General features: G+C 29.4%; 5 protein-coding genes across 5 annotated transcripts; 1 reads left to right on the forward strand and 4 right to left on the reverse strand.

Moving 5' to 3' along the window:
- The first annotated feature begins 279 nt into the window (after window positions 1-279).
- LOC128951445 (NDP-glycosyltransferase YjiC-like) lies at window positions 280-3,506 on the forward strand. The gene is made up of 3 exons (XM_054296692.1): window positions 280-769; window positions 859-1,653; window positions 3,139-3,506. Exons 1-3 carry the CDS (start codon window positions 280-282, stop codon window positions 3,504-3,506), a joined length of 1,653 nt encoding a protein of 550 aa, XP_054152667.1.
- An 866-nt stretch (window positions 3,507-4,372) lies between these two features.
- LOC128951446 (TATA box-binding protein-like 2) lies at window positions 4,373-4,915 on the reverse strand. The gene has a single exon (XM_054296693.1). It carries the CDS (start codon window positions 4,913-4,915, stop codon window positions 4,373-4,375), a length of 543 nt encoding a protein of 180 aa, XP_054152668.1.
- Window positions 4,916-6,948: 2,033 nt separating this feature from the next.
- LOC128951447 (uncharacterized protein F54H12.2-like) lies at window positions 6,949-8,286 on the reverse strand. Its single transcript, XM_054296694.1, has one exon. The coding sequence runs from the start codon at window positions 8,284-8,286 to the stop codon at window positions 6,949-6,951; it is 1,338 nt and encodes a 445-aa protein (XP_054152669.1).
- A 1,557-nt stretch (window positions 8,287-9,843) lies between these two features.
- On the reverse strand, window positions 9,844-11,288 carry LOC128951448 (uncharacterized). The gene is made up of 4 exons (XM_054296695.1): window positions 11,207-11,288; window positions 10,494-10,790; window positions 10,269-10,397; window positions 9,844-10,181 (listed from the first exon to the last, which is right to left on the reverse strand). Exons 1-4 carry the CDS (start codon window positions 11,286-11,288, stop codon window positions 9,844-9,846), a joined length of 846 nt encoding a protein of 281 aa, XP_054152670.1.
- Window positions 11,289-12,882: 1,594 nt separating this feature from the next.
- LOC128951450 (uncharacterized) lies at window positions 12,883-15,087 on the reverse strand. The gene is made up of 3 exons (XM_054296696.1): window positions 14,548-15,087; window positions 13,591-14,491; window positions 12,883-13,520 (listed from the first exon to the last, which is right to left on the reverse strand). The coding sequence occupies exons 1-3, from the start codon at window positions 15,085-15,087 to the stop codon at window positions 12,883-12,885; spliced, it is 2,079 nt and encodes a 692-aa protein (XP_054152671.1).
- Between the last annotated feature and the right edge of the window lie 502 nt (window positions 15,088-15,589).

Raw genomic sequence — 15,589 nt, forward strand, 5'->3', positions numbered from 1 at the left:
ATAATAAACTTATTACGTAAATGCTAAAATTAAATAAATATATCGTATATTAATGAAAACAATGTAAGCCATTCATATGTAAAGTATAAACTAAATTTCATTGACATAAAGTAAAAATATATTTTATTTAAGATAATCATTAGTCTTGAAATGTTATTCAATAAAATGAAATCAAATATAATGATTTATAATAATTAGAAAAAATAATAATAAAATATATCTAAAAATTAAATAAGATTTAGTGTTTTAAGTGTAATTTGATTGTTATTTTTTAAAATAATGAAAAAATTAAAAGTACTATTCATGCCGATTGACGGTACGGGTCATGTAAATGCTTCTATAGCTTTGGCACAGGTATTGATCAAAGCTGGACACGAGTGTACGTTTGGCATATGTGACCAATGGAGGGGTAAACTGGAGCCGTACCGTATCCGAGAGATATTGTGGTCAATGAATGATCGACAAAATGCTGACGAATCGGCCGCCAAATACTGGGGACTATATCTCAAAGAGAAAGGTATTTTAGGTCCGGTTAGTCCACTGGAAAAAGCAGTTATTATATTAAAAGAGCAAAAAAGTGTAAACAAAACGCAACAAGAAATTGATGACAAAGTTGAACAAACCATAAGTCAAGTCCGACCCGATATCATAATATTAGATCAAATGTCATCATTAATTGTTAAGAAATCGGGAATCCCGTGGGTATTGGTATGCAGTTGTAATCCATTAACATCTATACGGGACGACAGAACACCGCCGGCTTTTTCCGGTTAGTTTATTATAACAATAATATTTTTTTTGCAATACAAAAAATAATAATAATGAAATTAAAATTTTATTTATATTAATAATCAATAGGTTTACCGACAACCGGTCCCATCAGTGAATGGCAAACATTTAATAGAGTCTATAATGAGAACATTCAGGAGACGTGGCAAGTGTTTAATGACATAGAAGTGGCCAATGGTTTCCCGAAATTAAAAGAAAATTCATTAATTAGTGAATCAAAATATCTGAATATATACGGCTATCCATTGGAATTGGATTATCTGGACATAAGACCACTGCCCGACAATTGGTATCGTTTTGATAACTTTATGAGAAGTGAACAACATTTGCCATTTGAAATACCTGAACAATTACTGGACAAACCGGGAAAACTGATATATTTTTCATTGGGCTCTATGGGCGGTACTGATGTCGATAACATGAAACGCTTAGTCGGTATACTTGCAAAATCTAAGCACAGATTTATTGTATCAAAAGGACCGTTAGATGATGAGTATGATTTACCAGACAATATGTGGGGTGAGATTAGTGTACCACAAATCAATGTCTTGCCATTAGTTGATTTGGTTATAACTCACGGCGGAAACAATACTATTACTGAAACATTTTCATGTGGAAAGCCTATGATAGTTATGCCACTGTTTGGCGATCAGTACGATAATGCACAGAGAGTTCATGAAAAAGGGTTTGGTATACGACTCGATGCCTACAAGTGCTCTGAAGAGGAACTATTGACAACTATTGAAAGTCTAGTTAATGACAATATATTATCTGAAAAATTGAAAAAAATATCACAAAGAATTCGTACGGAAAATAGTTTAACAAAATTACCTGAAATTTTCGAAAATTTAGTCCAAACATATGGTAATAATATTATTACTTAAAAAAATATAAATTATAAATTAATATAAATAAATATAACATGACTTAATATGACTGAATGTTGTTATTAAATATTATCTAAGTTTACTCTTGAAAATGTTTTAATTTAATTTAAAAATTTAGTAAATTTTTTTTATATAAGAATTATTTTAAATTAACTGAGAAATTATATGATTTAATGGTTTAATATTATATTATACATTTTTAATCTAATAATACAAATATTAAAATTAATTAATATATTAAATAAATATTAATTTTTAAATCTACTATTAATTCATTTAAAATATAATATTTGAGTATTTTGATGGCGAAGTGTATTTAATATTTTTTTTATTTAATAAAAAGTGTTTTTACTTTTAATAGTAAACTATTATGTTAGTGATAATTATCATAATATTTGCATTTAAAGATAATTGTTTTTTAAATATTATGTATAATATACCGCTCATATAGACATCACATCCCTTTCCACCCTTTAGTAACGTTTTGTCCCTCAACCCAATCACTACATGTAATCGTTATCTATTATCAAACCATCCTTTTATCTAATTGTCGGCCTCTTGGCTGACAATATAGCGTTATTTTGTCTATTAATATAACATATAATATATTTAAAAATAATGTTTTCATAAATGAAAATTTGTATATTCATGATAACTATATAATAATAGAAAATAAGTTTGATAAAGCTTATAATATTACTAATAATTTTTGTTATTGTTATAAATATTATTATAAATATTTTATTTTAAAATGATACTAAATAATAATTATCATATCAATGCATTTGAACTGGGTCACGTTAATATAGATAAATTTTTTTAATTAATAATATTCACTAACTAATTCACTTACTTACTAACTAACACAAAACAATTTTGAAATATTAGTAAAGTTATGTGATTTTAAATTTAAATAAAATTACTTATCAATATAAAACATGTTAACTAAATACTGTTTTATAATTAAATAATTTCTATATTAGGTGATAAGTAATATTTTTATAAATTAACTAAATTAATTTTAGTATTGTATTGTGTCTGTTCAATTGAATTATAAATATTTATTTTTAAATGATTTATAAATTGAATTAAAATTGTAATTATTGAGTACATTAGAGACACATTTACTTTAGTGTACTAATGCTAAAATTAAATAAATATATCGTATATTAATGATTATAATACAATGTAATCAATTCATATGTAATGTAAAGTATAGACTAAATTTCATGGACAGTAAGTTACTGTAAGTAAGTATTTATTTATTTTATTTAAGATTACAAATCAGTTAATGAAATTTTAGTACAATGTTAGTAACAAATATAATACTTTTTAATAATTAGAAATAAAATAAAATTATATAAGGTTTAGTGTTTTATTAATCATTTTTTTGAAATAATGAAAAAATTAAAAATACTATTTTTACCGATTGACGGTACGGGTCATGTAAACGCTTCCATAGCCATAGCACAGGTGTTGATCAAAGCGGGACACGAGTGTACGTTTGGCATATGTGACCAATGGAGAGGTAAACTGGAGCCGTACGGTATCCGAGAGATATTGTGGTCAATGAATGATCGTGAAAATGCTGACCAATCGACCGCCAAATACTGGGGACTGTATCTGAAAGAAAAAGGTATACTCGGACCGGAAGGTCCACTGGAAAAGGCAGTGATTATGTTAAAAGATCAGAAAAATATTGTCGAAATGCATCGCAAAATCAATCAAAAAGTTGAACAAACTATATGTCAACTGAAACCCGATATCATATTAGTCGATCAAATGGCTTCGTTAGTATCGGTTATGAAATCGGGAGTAGTTGGTACCTAAGGGTTCACATGAGGGAAAGCACAGTGCTTTCCCCCATATAGCTGTGTCACGGAGAGGGGGTTCACGTGATCACGTGACTCCACCTAACCTAACCTAAGTGAAGTACACCAATGACGTCACTACTACCTCTACCCAATCTGACCACCTACCCGAACTGACCACCTACCCGATCTGACCACCTACCCGAACCGACAACCTAACCGAACTGACCATCTTACCCGAACTGACCATCTTACCCGAACTGACCAACTACCCATAGTAACCACCTACCCGAACTGACCACCTACCCGAACTGACCACATACCCAAACTGACCACATACGCGAACTGAGCAACTACCCGAACTGACCAACTACCCGAACTGACCAACTACCCGAACTGACCAACTACCCGAACTGACCAACTACCCGAACTGACCAACTACCCGAACTGACCAACTAACCGAACTGACCAACTACCCGAACCTAACCCAACCTAACCTAACAGACCACCTACCTAAACTGACCAACTTACCGAACTGGTCAACCTTCCGATGTATTAGCGGAGAGGGGATAGCGGAAATCATGTGACCTAACATGAGTGTAGATGTAAACAAAATAAATATAAATACATTTATTTTTAAAATAATATTTATAATTTATTTACATTTTATTTATTTACAAAAGCGTTCATTAAATATTTTCTCTCTAAAATTTTTATCTAATACATATGATATATTTTCTTCAATTAGTTTACACTAATATTCATGAATACGTCTGTTAAAAACTATCCAATGCCAGTTAGATATACGAGCCTGTCTTGAAGCATATGACCAAACATACATAGTCTTTATCTGTATTTTGTCATCAAATCTAACTTTCTTCATATTTATTTGTTTATTAAGTAATCAAAGTATTTAAACATAAACTCTTCATATAATTCATTCAATGCTTTTCTAGTATAAACACCAGTCAATATCATTTTCCCTTTTCTAGTGAGAGTTATATGTCTTTTATTACCACAATTGATCCTCAAATGTGGAAATATTTCCAACTCATAATTACTGCTCCAATTAAATTGATTCATCAGTTTCTCTACATTCAAGTCGTTTTTCAGGTTATGTGACGCAGCAATGTTAGTCACACGTAAGTTATGTAATTTGATATCATATCCGAGTTTTTGTATTATGCGAGCAGTCTTTCGTAATGCTATTCGACCATCATTTTTTGATTTTGCACCCACACATACTAGTTTACCAGAGTCGTATATCATAACCGTGGCATTAGGGTTACGATACCGTTTAATTACTCTCACAAATGGGTAATTGTGATATACACAATTACAACAGTTGTTACACAATTTTCTTAAATCAATAAAACCAATCATATCAAAGAGATCAGCAGTCATCGAAACATTAGTTATCACAGGCATATTGATAATGCAAATTGTATTACTATAATAAATGTTGATGTAGTTATAAACTCATAAACTATTGCATCAACTATTACAAAAACAGTTGAAACAAGTTGTTTAACAACTATTGCTTCAATTATTGCAACATCTGTTGCAATAAGTAGTTTAACTACTATTGCAACAACAAATAGTGTATTACACTATCGTAAATCCTGTTTACTCTATAAAATATTAACTTATAAAAGCAAAGTGTATACACTATTATTGTATTAGTGTTTATTAGTTTTGTTATAACTGATTATTATTGTAAATTAAATTTTTCATCATCAAAATGGTTGGCAAAACATTGTTTCAAAAATCCATTTTCACCAAATCTGATGGTGAAAACAAATTTGACAAATTTGTTCGTGTATTGGAACACGAAAACGGTGAAAAATTTGTGGACATCCGACTGACTGTTTGCAATGATGGAGAAGATGTCTTCTACACCAAACATGGCGTTTATTTATATGGTAATGAATTCAAAGAGTTGTTGAAAAAGCTAGAAAACCAAGACTTTGGTTCGTTTGGAGATCATCGAGTTATCTCATTCATGCGTTTGAAAAAACAATTGTATTGTTTTAGTATCATTAGTAATGGTAACATTAAAAAATTAAATGTCATATTCCCTGAAATTGACAATTTATTGTCAATGAAAGATGAAATCATTAAATATCTTAATTAATGTAATTATTGTATATTATTAAACTAATATTGTAATAAATAAACAAAACAAATTAATTGAATAAAATAATTTTACTGATAAATAAATAAAAATTGTATAATTATTTACATTTTAATATGAAAACAAATAGTAATTTTTAAGCCATTTCCACAATAGCTCACATTTGTGTTGAGCGCATCTCATATCTGATTTATCGGGTATGATACGTTCATGAAAATGACATGAACGGCCTCCATACATTCTCTTTAATGTCTTAAGACTAGGACATCTATACTGATCCAATTCAACGTAAGGTATAGCGCACATGTCCAATATATCCGCCAATTGAGAGCACTTAATTCCAATGTATGGCTTTTCTTTGCTTTTGATTTTCTCATACATCTGAATAATAATTTGTTTGGCATCCATTGTTGAGTTTTTTGTTATCTCAGTGTTTACTGTACGTAACGATAATCCCAATAAGTTGTTGGCCAAATAAAGGTTAGTAATCCGATCTTTCAATTCCATATCTCTATAAGTTAAGTTTGTCTCACACAACTCAGACATTTTACAAGTGTGAGATATTATTGCAATCTCACGGGGGACAAAGATATTGTTATAAACAAAACCTTGTGCGTCCATTACACCACAGATTTGATTAATTTTACTCATTTTACAGATTAAGTTTGTTTACTATAAAAAGTAAATCGTGTTCGTTGTTGAGGGGAAACCCTTCTTCTATAAAATAGCGCTCAATGCGATGTCTATATGTTGACGCAATATTTGCTAACGTACCATTAATTACGTTTACATTAGTCATAACAATAAGAAACTTTTCATTATAAATATCTTTTATTTTAATGTATATTCTATAATAATCACTAAAATTTTTATACACATCTGATAAATGACATTTACCAGTTACATAATAATTTAGCAACACAATCATTAATGTGAGGATTAAAACCAAACACAGTTTGGATTTGTTCAAATGATCCGCCATTAAAATAATTAGTTAAAAAATAAATACAATATAATCCACAAGTATTAGAGTATACACTTTGAAAATTAATACAGTTGTAATACCAACCGTTTACAGTATTGTCTTTTATAAAATTTAAGATATCATTATGTAGTGGTTGTAATCCAAATGAATCAAAATATATAATGCTATCATTATTTGTTTTGTATACACTAACCCAGTGTTCACCAGCATCACTAGCTTTATCTGTATTAATAATAACACCACTATCTTTTGGTATAATATTTGGTAACATATCTCTCGGATATGTACCATAATATTTATTACAATTTTTAAAATAGTTATTTATTTGTAATGTATTCATATTTATTGAAAATTTTTAATAGCAAATCTTGAGCTCTCTATTTCTACACAACTATCATATTCGCAGAATATGATTGCAGTTACAGTCTCTTGTATAGGGTAGGCAAACTTTAGTTCAACTCGTAAGTTACCTCTAACCACAGTTGATACATAACCACTTTTTGCTACTCCATCAGATAAATCCGGTGTAAAATTGAATCCAAATAGTGTATAACCTTCAGCATACTCTTCCCGTGTTATGTCAATATCTGTTGAGTGTTTGATTTGATTTGCTGTTTCAAATAATCCAAAATATTCACGCATATATTTTTTATTTGCAAAGTCTGGTGTGTATGGTCTGTGTGGATATTGAGTCCCATCAACATAGCATGCAATGTGTCGGATATTGTAATTTTTAAAATAAAATGGGTTCATATTATATGAACCATTATATGCTTCGTTACTAACAAAACCAATATATATTTTTCTAGGAATCACTCCATTGATGACATTATTTAAATAACAATCTAATGTGTCTTTAGCTATAATTGATGTCTTTACTTCCTTTCGTGTAATAAAATAGCGGGCATTAGCACTTTCAAGTGCTCTATTGTGTGCCACAACTACTTGTGGGTTAACAATAGATTTATGCATAAACAATCTTACGTCCATTATTTCAACTGTTGGTATCAATGTTTTATCATAAATTAAATAAAACTTGGGATCTTGTGGGTAAATTTTAATATTCAGTGTGACCCCTCCAAGTAAAGACTTTACTTGCGATGCTAAATCAATGTGCAAATTGCCATACATTTCGACTTCACACCCGTCAGATAATGAGTTACCTGACGGTCGTATACGACTACTTCTTATCTCATTTACCGAATCCATAGGTGTCTCATCTTTATGCCAAAATGCAGTCTCTAAATGTGTATTTCTAGCATCACTATTACTGTTAAGAAGAGTGTCAATATATGACACATATGAATAATTCACTGATGATGTTGTAACAGTTGTTTGACCAATATTTACATCAATTTGTTTAATAAATGAATGCATTAAATAATTGATTGGAGATATTAGTTTCCAGTCTTCTGCTTTAACTTCAGGTGTTGTTGATACAGTAGACTTTTGTAATTTAAATTTTAAACATAAATAAAGTTCACTTTTGCTTAAGTTAATATATTCATTTAAGCCTGTATGTATTTCAAATTCAATAGTATTTGTTGAATTAGATAATGTACTTATTGGACGGTGTTCAGTTTGAACATCACGTTCAATCATTAGTTGTGTTGGTGGTACTCCAAACACATCCATTTCTGGAAGTGTCATTAGAGATGATAATTCGTGTATTGTAGACATTTTTAGTATTTTCTTTGTTTTTTCTTAACTGTTTTACGTCTTTTATAAGATTTTAGTTTAGTTTTAACTTTACGTTTACGTCCTAAACCTTTTTGTTGTCTAACATTAGAAACTTTATTTTTAACATCTGTTAAAATAGTATCAGCTGATCTTATCAACTGATTTGTGCCGGCTTCTTTGAATGATTTACCAGATAGTATATCATTACCAATACCGTTAAATGCATCCCATCCTTTATTTGCTACATATTTTAATGCAGGTTTAATGTGTTTAAATATTTTACCAAATATACCATTACCGGACTGGTATCTATGCCCAGCATAAGATACAATACCGTTACCGGCTTGGATTTTATAGTAATCAATATATGGATTATTCATACTTTAATAAAATGCAATGTTATAGTTACTCTACCAAATTTAAATGGTATAGATAAACCACTATCATCTTTTATAGATATTTCAAGTGTTTCAAATTCATTGAGTCTTACAGGTCTATATTGAGGTCTTTCATAATTTAAATGTACTGTATCTCCAAATTTATATTTACGCGGTATTTCAACTACTCTCAGTAGAGGTGCAAATGTATCACCAACTAGTGATGGGTATACAATATCACTATATAAATATAGTGAATGAAAACCACCACTAATCTCTACGGGATGAAAGCCTTTAATAGTATTTTTATTTTCAATTCCATTGAATACTATATTAACTAAGCTATTGCTACCATAATAATAATTATGTGTAGCTTTTCTATCTTTTAATCCTAAAATGTTTTCAATTTCGTCACCCAAGTCAGGAAATATTTTAACTACACTTTCAACTATACCAACATTAATTGTAATAAAATTATTAATCTCATTATAAACTAATTTTGGTGGTTTAATATCAGTAAATAAAGTCAAAATATTGTTAATTTCATTAACTAATTTCTGTGGTGTTTCATAATAACCAGCTTTAAGTGTAAACTTATCATCATATTGATTAGACTTATCACCATATATACGGCCCATTTCATCAAATAATGTAATTTTATGATCATTTAATATATTATACCATGATTTGGTATAAGTTATTTCAGATATACCAACACACCAACTATCATCAAGTTTAACTGTTTTGCCTAATTTTGTTCTAAAATCAGACATTGTATTGTCAAATGTTTTGACATTATTAACTAAAGTAATATATTTACTCATTATTCACAAAGTTTTATTTGTGTATTGTTATCAAAATAACAATTCCAAATAATTTTTTCTTTATCTCTTAAAAATAATAATACAACAACAAATATAATAAATAAAATAAAACACAATATGTTAATTAGTAAACAATTCATTTTTATTTTTAAAATACAGTATCAGAGCCTTTTATAACATTTTTACATAGTTTAAGTTTAGGGTTAGGCATTATATAACCAATACAACTAGTTAAAATAATTGCCCATAAATTTTTGTTGCCAATTTCAAAAGTTAAGTTAATTAAGCTTACAAATATTACAATTGTCATTAATGACATTTGAATAGTAAACAAAATTAATTCAGTTTTACACAATTTATTTAGTATAGACATCTTGAATGCTATCAATCCAACTGTTGTATTCTTCCGGATAGTTCAACCACTTAACAAAATACTGTCTACGACCACGTCTAACACGACTTCTAATAACTCTTTCAATACGGTATAGATTTTCTTTGATCTTTTGGATCTCTTGTGGATAAAATCGCTGTTCAATAATATTTCCTTGTCCATCACTTAGTCTAAACACATATTGATTATCACCTTTTATAGTCTTTACTACAGTAAAGACTTGATCAGTCCAGTTAGGGTAATAACCTTTATCAAATTTAGACATTTCGTACACTTTACGTACTTTATCTCCTGTAGCGACATCTGGTGTTTTAAACTTTTTAGATTTAACATATAAGTTATTGTATACTTGTTTTGTATTTTCTGTAGTCACCTCAATAGGTGACATACCTATAGATCTGTGATATGATGTATTGTATGCTTTAACAAGTTTTTGTAGTACATCTACATATCTTCGCGAACCATTAGCAGTAAAGTATTTAAACATACGTGACTTTAATGTACGATTAAAGCGTTCAACTATAGCACATTTTATTTTATAATCATTTGAGTGAAAGTAGTTGACTCTATTTAATTTTAGATATTTTTGAAATATTTCATTTAAAAACTCTTTACCTTTATCTGTACGTAAAGATAATGGTTTTCTGTTTTTAAATAATGTTTTAAAAGCATTTGTAATGCTTTTACCAGTTTTTACTTTCAATGGAACAGTAAATGCAAATTTAGAAAAGCAGTCAATTACTGTTAAAATATAATTATATTTATCATTTTTATTAGCAAATTCTCTCATATCAGCTAAATCTGCTTCCCATTGTTCATCAATATATGTCACAACAATTGGATTTCGTATAAATTTTCTGTGTACTTGTTTATGTAGAGTATAAGTTAACTCTCCTTTTAACCAATCTTTTACTAATTTTAATGTTATATTTGGATTTAATTGTTTAGCAGTTTTATACAAATTATTTACACCACTAAATGATCCACTATTTTGTGGATCATAATATATTATATTCAACAACTCATTTATATTTTGATCCATTGTATAGATTTTTTAGATTTAGATTTTTTAACAGTCTTTTTATTTACTATTTTTTTAACAACTTTTTTGCTAGGTTTATGAACTTTTGTAGTAACTTTGCTTTGTTTTTTAGTTGTACTGATTAAATTATTTTTAATTAATACTTTAAAAACCATATCTTCTATTATACTTAGAAATGAATTATTAATATTCGGCAAATTATTTTTAATATTGTTATCATTTGTAACATTGTCAACAATGTTTTTAGTTACTAATGTATTTTGTTTAATTTTTTCAAATGGTTTACTATCCACACTCATTGAAGATATATCCATATCGATGTCATCATCACTATCATTAGTAACCAATTCAACTTTTCTGAATGACATTATTTTGTTATTAATTCGTATACAGTTGTTAGTAACGGTATTAACCACATCCAAGCGTTTCCTTTTTGTACAACACTTTTACAAGTTTTTAAACTTTGTTTCCTTTCAAACTTTTTAAGTAAAAGTTTTTTACTTTTATTCAATTTTTTAGTTTTTATATTTCCTTTTATAACATTTAATCCAATTTCTTTTATAGCTAAATATACTTTTGGGTCTTTAGCTAAATAATTCAATAATGTTTTTTGTGTTTTCTTACATTTTATTTTAGAAACAAACTGCAAGTCTCTAAAATATTTTTTCAAATTATCAGACATTACTTAGGTATATAGCAAATAATTTTCAATTTATTATTAATTGGTATAATATTTGTTTGTACTCTATATTTTTCAGGTGTATCCTGTTTTAGGTCTACTTTAATATAACCATATTGAACAGATGTGGCGTCAGTATACACTTCTATAAAGTATTTTGAGTTTTCCGGATATATCTGTGAGGCTAAGCTAATTATCTGTCTTTTATCTCTTGGGTTTTTAAGCAATATCAAATAGTGACAATTTAAACTAATTGTCCTCATTTGGGACCCTTGATGAAATATATTTTGTGATATAAATATCACACTTATATTCATATGATGACTACCTTTAGTAAATAAATTTGCTAATTTAACATTATTTCCCAACTCAGTCATCAAATCATCAATAACTATGAGATGAGGTTTAATCTCTTTTACTTCTTCTTCATTGGGTAGGCCTTCAATATATTGTATATCACAGTCAGCAATAGATTTAGTGTACAATTCTTGCCATTGTCCGTATGCCCACACAATTTTTAACTTATTTGGTATATCAGTAAAATATAAAGTTTGTTTATAATTCTCCAATATATTTCTAAGTAGTACAGTTTTACCACTACTTGTAGGTCCAGCGACCATACAAGTGAATGGGTGTTTAAATGAAATGTGTTTTCGATCCACTTTAATGCAATTCATTTTAAATAAAACATAGGTTTAATAATAAAAAAAATTTATTCATCTTTTATAAAATTTTATACATTTGATTTTGTATCAAATTTCCATTCACAGGTAGCCAATTCAGACAAGTATTTTACTAATTTGTTAGTATCTTCTGTTATACCATTTTTATGTCCAATTGCAGTCAGTCTATCGACGATGATTTTCATTCCCGGCTCTGACAACATATAAAATTTCATGTTTTTTAGCCGAATCAATTCAGTTTGAATGCACTGGTCTTGTTTTGGTCTCTTTAACGGTGGCTCTGAAATAATATAAAAATTTTAATATATAATTAATAAAATATATTAATATAAAATACAATACCTTCCAATAGTTTTCTTAAATAACTGTCTTTAAAGTGTCGTTTAGCCATACTTGTTAATGAATATAAAATAATTTTATTAAAAACATTACTTTATATAGTCAATTATGACCTCAATATGTATTCTTAGTTTTATATTTAGATATTTATTTATAGTTGATGTAAATAAATTAAACATAAAAATAGTTTTTAATCACATTTTATTTCAAATAATTAGTACAATAATATAAATATAAATAGTATTAAATAGTTTTAACATATTATTCATAAAATCCATAGGGGACAGTTTGATAAATAGGGTGTCCCCTAACAATTCTACGTTTTTCAGATACTGCCTGATATATCTTATTTACTTTATTTGTTGTCACGTTGTGCAGTTTATCTGAACGGAAACATAATTGTGGAGCCAGTGTTGTGATTGGTGTATTGTTAAAGTAGTGTTGAGCAGTCTCTTTAACTCTTTCAAAGTTTATTTTATGCTTTACTTCCTCAGTGATTGAAATGCCTTTTACTTTTACTTTTTGAATCACACGGCCATCACCAGTAACGACCTGATAACCATAGTTTTTGGGTCCACATGAAGTAAACGAATTGATATACGACCCTTCTTTGTAATCTTTTTCTATTTCATCGGTCATATCACCCAAGAAATCACCGATCGGAGGGTCGTACCACCCTTTGGTAGGGTCGTGTCGATAGATTACAGAGTCTGTATCGAAATACAAGACCCGTCCCTTTGCTGAGCTTTCAATATTGTGTAATTCACGATATAAATGAATACGAGCATTACCGGTGACCATCGAGGCCAATGCTATGTTTGTATTGCCAGCAGATGAATAGTTGTCGTCAATGTATTGGTAATTGACTAAAATAGTCTCATCATTGGGCATAATTTCTCCTAAAGTATAGTATAATAAATAAATATTTTATATTAATTTATTATGTTTTTATAATGTATTTTAACAAACCTTTTATTTGTATTTTAGCATCAGATATAATACTACGGTATGCGTCATATGTTTTGCAAAGTTTAGTTTGTTTTTGATTGGGTCTTTGGGCTAGTTTTCCCCACAAACTATTCAACATTAACTTTGCAATGAAGCGGAGACCAGGATTTGGTGACATCTTATTAAACTCTAAATCCACACCTTCACGACTCTGATACTCACTGATGTAGTTTCGCTTTAACTCATCAGTAGTACAATTGTCAGGCCATCCGCTTGCCTCGGTCTTAAGTTTAAGCCATTGTTGTATGTATGGCTTAAATATTTCATTTGTTTTGCGTTCGTAATGCAACACTTCATATATTTTGAGAATTTTATATCCCATTTCTATTGCTAATTTAAGCTCTTCAGAGTACCAAGTACTGCTGATAGCTCTCTCTTTATCGCTATGACTACATTTGTTAGGGCTCATATCTTTTGCACATTGATTGCATAATGCAAACACTAACTTTTTGGTCTCTGATTTTAATGGTAATACAGGAATGTATAGATCTTTAGGTGGTAATACTTTACATTTAATGAATCCAAAGTAATTATAAATTGAGGTGTCGATAAATTTACTGATTATAGATGGATGACCAATAGGGTATTCGCATTTTGAAAGTACAGTCGGATACAGACTGCACACATCTTTATATTTAATCAACTCTGTACCGGTACTGTCGGCGTTGAAGTACAAATTGTTTGTACGACCACCATAAAACGACTCACGTATGTTTGCGTGACCTATTTTGTCAATTGTTTTATAGTATGCCATACGTTTTTTGTGGAATGCTTTGAACTCAACATCAGTTGTCAACAGTTTATCGAAGTCGTGCTCCCAAATAGATGTCACTTTGAAACCTCTAGACTTGTAATATGTTTCCTAAAAATATATAAATGTAAGTAAAATTGTATAAATACAATTATTTATATAAATACCTTTTCAATTGTTCGTTGATAATCTTTAATAGGATCTACTTGCTCATTGCCATCATAGGTGTTTCTAAGGCTAAACAGATGGGTACATTTTTGACATCCATGCCAATAGCAACCATTGAACTCAAATATCTCTCCGAGTACACCATCTCGAATACACCCATCAGCATAGTTCTGACCAATTCTCATCTCTCTGCAGATTTTTACACCTCTCTTCTCCTCCATCCAATCAAGCCATACATTACCTTTGTTTGACTTATGTCGTCCATCGATATAACCGTTGATAGGTGTGACACCAATCATATTGTCTTTTAGAATTTTAGCTCTAAAATACTCCAGTCCAACACCGGCTAATGTGAATCTACGAGTTATGGGGTCCAAACCAGTGAAGTTTTTGAACAGTTTGCGGAACTCCATCACCGCAATTGTGAGTACTATTACATCATTTAAGCAATACTTTTTGATTTGTTGTTCAAAGTTCCATATGTAATTGTTTGCTTTGAAGTCATTATACCACTCCACACACTCTTTTGAAGACCTCATTTCATCAATGCCAAAGTGTTTGATATCTGGTATTTCACCAGAGTAGTCGTAATTCTCTTTTCTGTTGAAGTGATGGGGAAAAATCCTTTGCTGACAATGTTTTGAAAGCCAAACGATTTTGGCAGTGAAGCCAGTGGTTGTTGGAAATAACTCAACGAGTCTATGAATGATGTGTTGTTGTTTGTAATTTTAAGTATTTTCATACCATTCATAATTATATCACTCGGATCACCAAACTGTCTTCCAAACATTTCCTGAAATATGAAGTGACCATCATATCCTCGGAAATTGTGTGCAATTACGTATAGCTGTGCTTTAATTTTTGAAGCTCTTACAGCGACATCTTTGAATAAATAGTCTGAAAACTGTTCGACTACATTTTCTTTATAGAATGTACGGATACCATATCCGCACACTTTACATCCGTCATTTGGTTCATCAATTGAGACATCGCATCTTTTCGCCATTTGTTGGTAATCCCAACACTTGTCGCAAACACATA

Source organism: Oppia nitens, unplaced genomic scaffold (genome assembly GCF_028296485.1).
Source record: "Oppia nitens isolate AA-2021 unplaced genomic scaffold, nextdenovo-longstitch-racon4-pilon3 scaffold1_pilon_pilon_pilon, whole genome shotgun sequence".
NCBI classification, from domain to species: Eukaryota; Metazoa; Arthropoda; class Arachnida; order Sarcoptiformes; family Oppiidae; genus Oppia; species Oppia nitens.

Bases quoted from the DNA above. Each gene is read 5' to 3' on its own strand.
- LOC128951445 (XM_054296692.1), top strand. From the start codon at position 280: ATGAAAAAATTAAAAGTACTATTCATGCCGATTGACGGTACGGGTCAT. The intron at 770-858 runs GTTAGTTTATTA...AATAATCAATAG, and splicing joins AACACCGCCGGCTTTTTCCG to GTTTACCGACAACCGGTCCC. The intron at 1,654-3,138 runs GTAATAATATTA...ACGCTTCCATAG, and splicing joins AAATTTAGTCCAAACATATG to CCATAGCACAGGTGTTGATC.
- LOC128951446 (XM_054296693.1), bottom strand. From the start codon at position 4,915: ATGCCTGTGATAACTAATGTTTCGATGACTGCTGATCTCTTTGATATG.
- LOC128951447 (XM_054296694.1), bottom strand. From the start codon at position 8,286: ATGTCTACAATACACGAATTATCATCTCTAATGACACTTCCAGAAATG.
- LOC128951448 (XM_054296695.1), bottom strand. From the start codon at position 11,288: ATGTCATTCAGAAAAGTTGAATTGGTTACTAATGATAGTGATGATGAC. The intron at 10,791-11,206 runs GTAAACCATTTG...CATTAAAATTAG, and splicing joins ATCTTCAATGAGTGTGGATA to TAAAAGATTGGTTAAAAGGA. The intron at 10,182-10,268 runs GTATGTCACCTA...TTAAAACACCAG, and splicing joins ATCATATCACAGATCTATAG to ATGTCGCTACAGGAGATAAA.
- LOC128951450 (XM_054296696.1), bottom strand. From the start codon at position 15,087: ATGAGGTCTTCAAAAGAGTGTGTGGAGTGGTATAATGACTTCAAAGCA. The intron at 14,492-14,547 runs GTATTTATATAA...ATATATTTTTAG, and splicing joins ATCAACGAACAATTGAAAAG to GAAACATATTACAAGTCTAG. The intron at 13,521-13,590 runs GTTTGTTAAAAT...ACTATACTTTAG, and splicing joins TGCTAAAATACAAATAAAAG to GAGAAATTATGCCCAATGAT.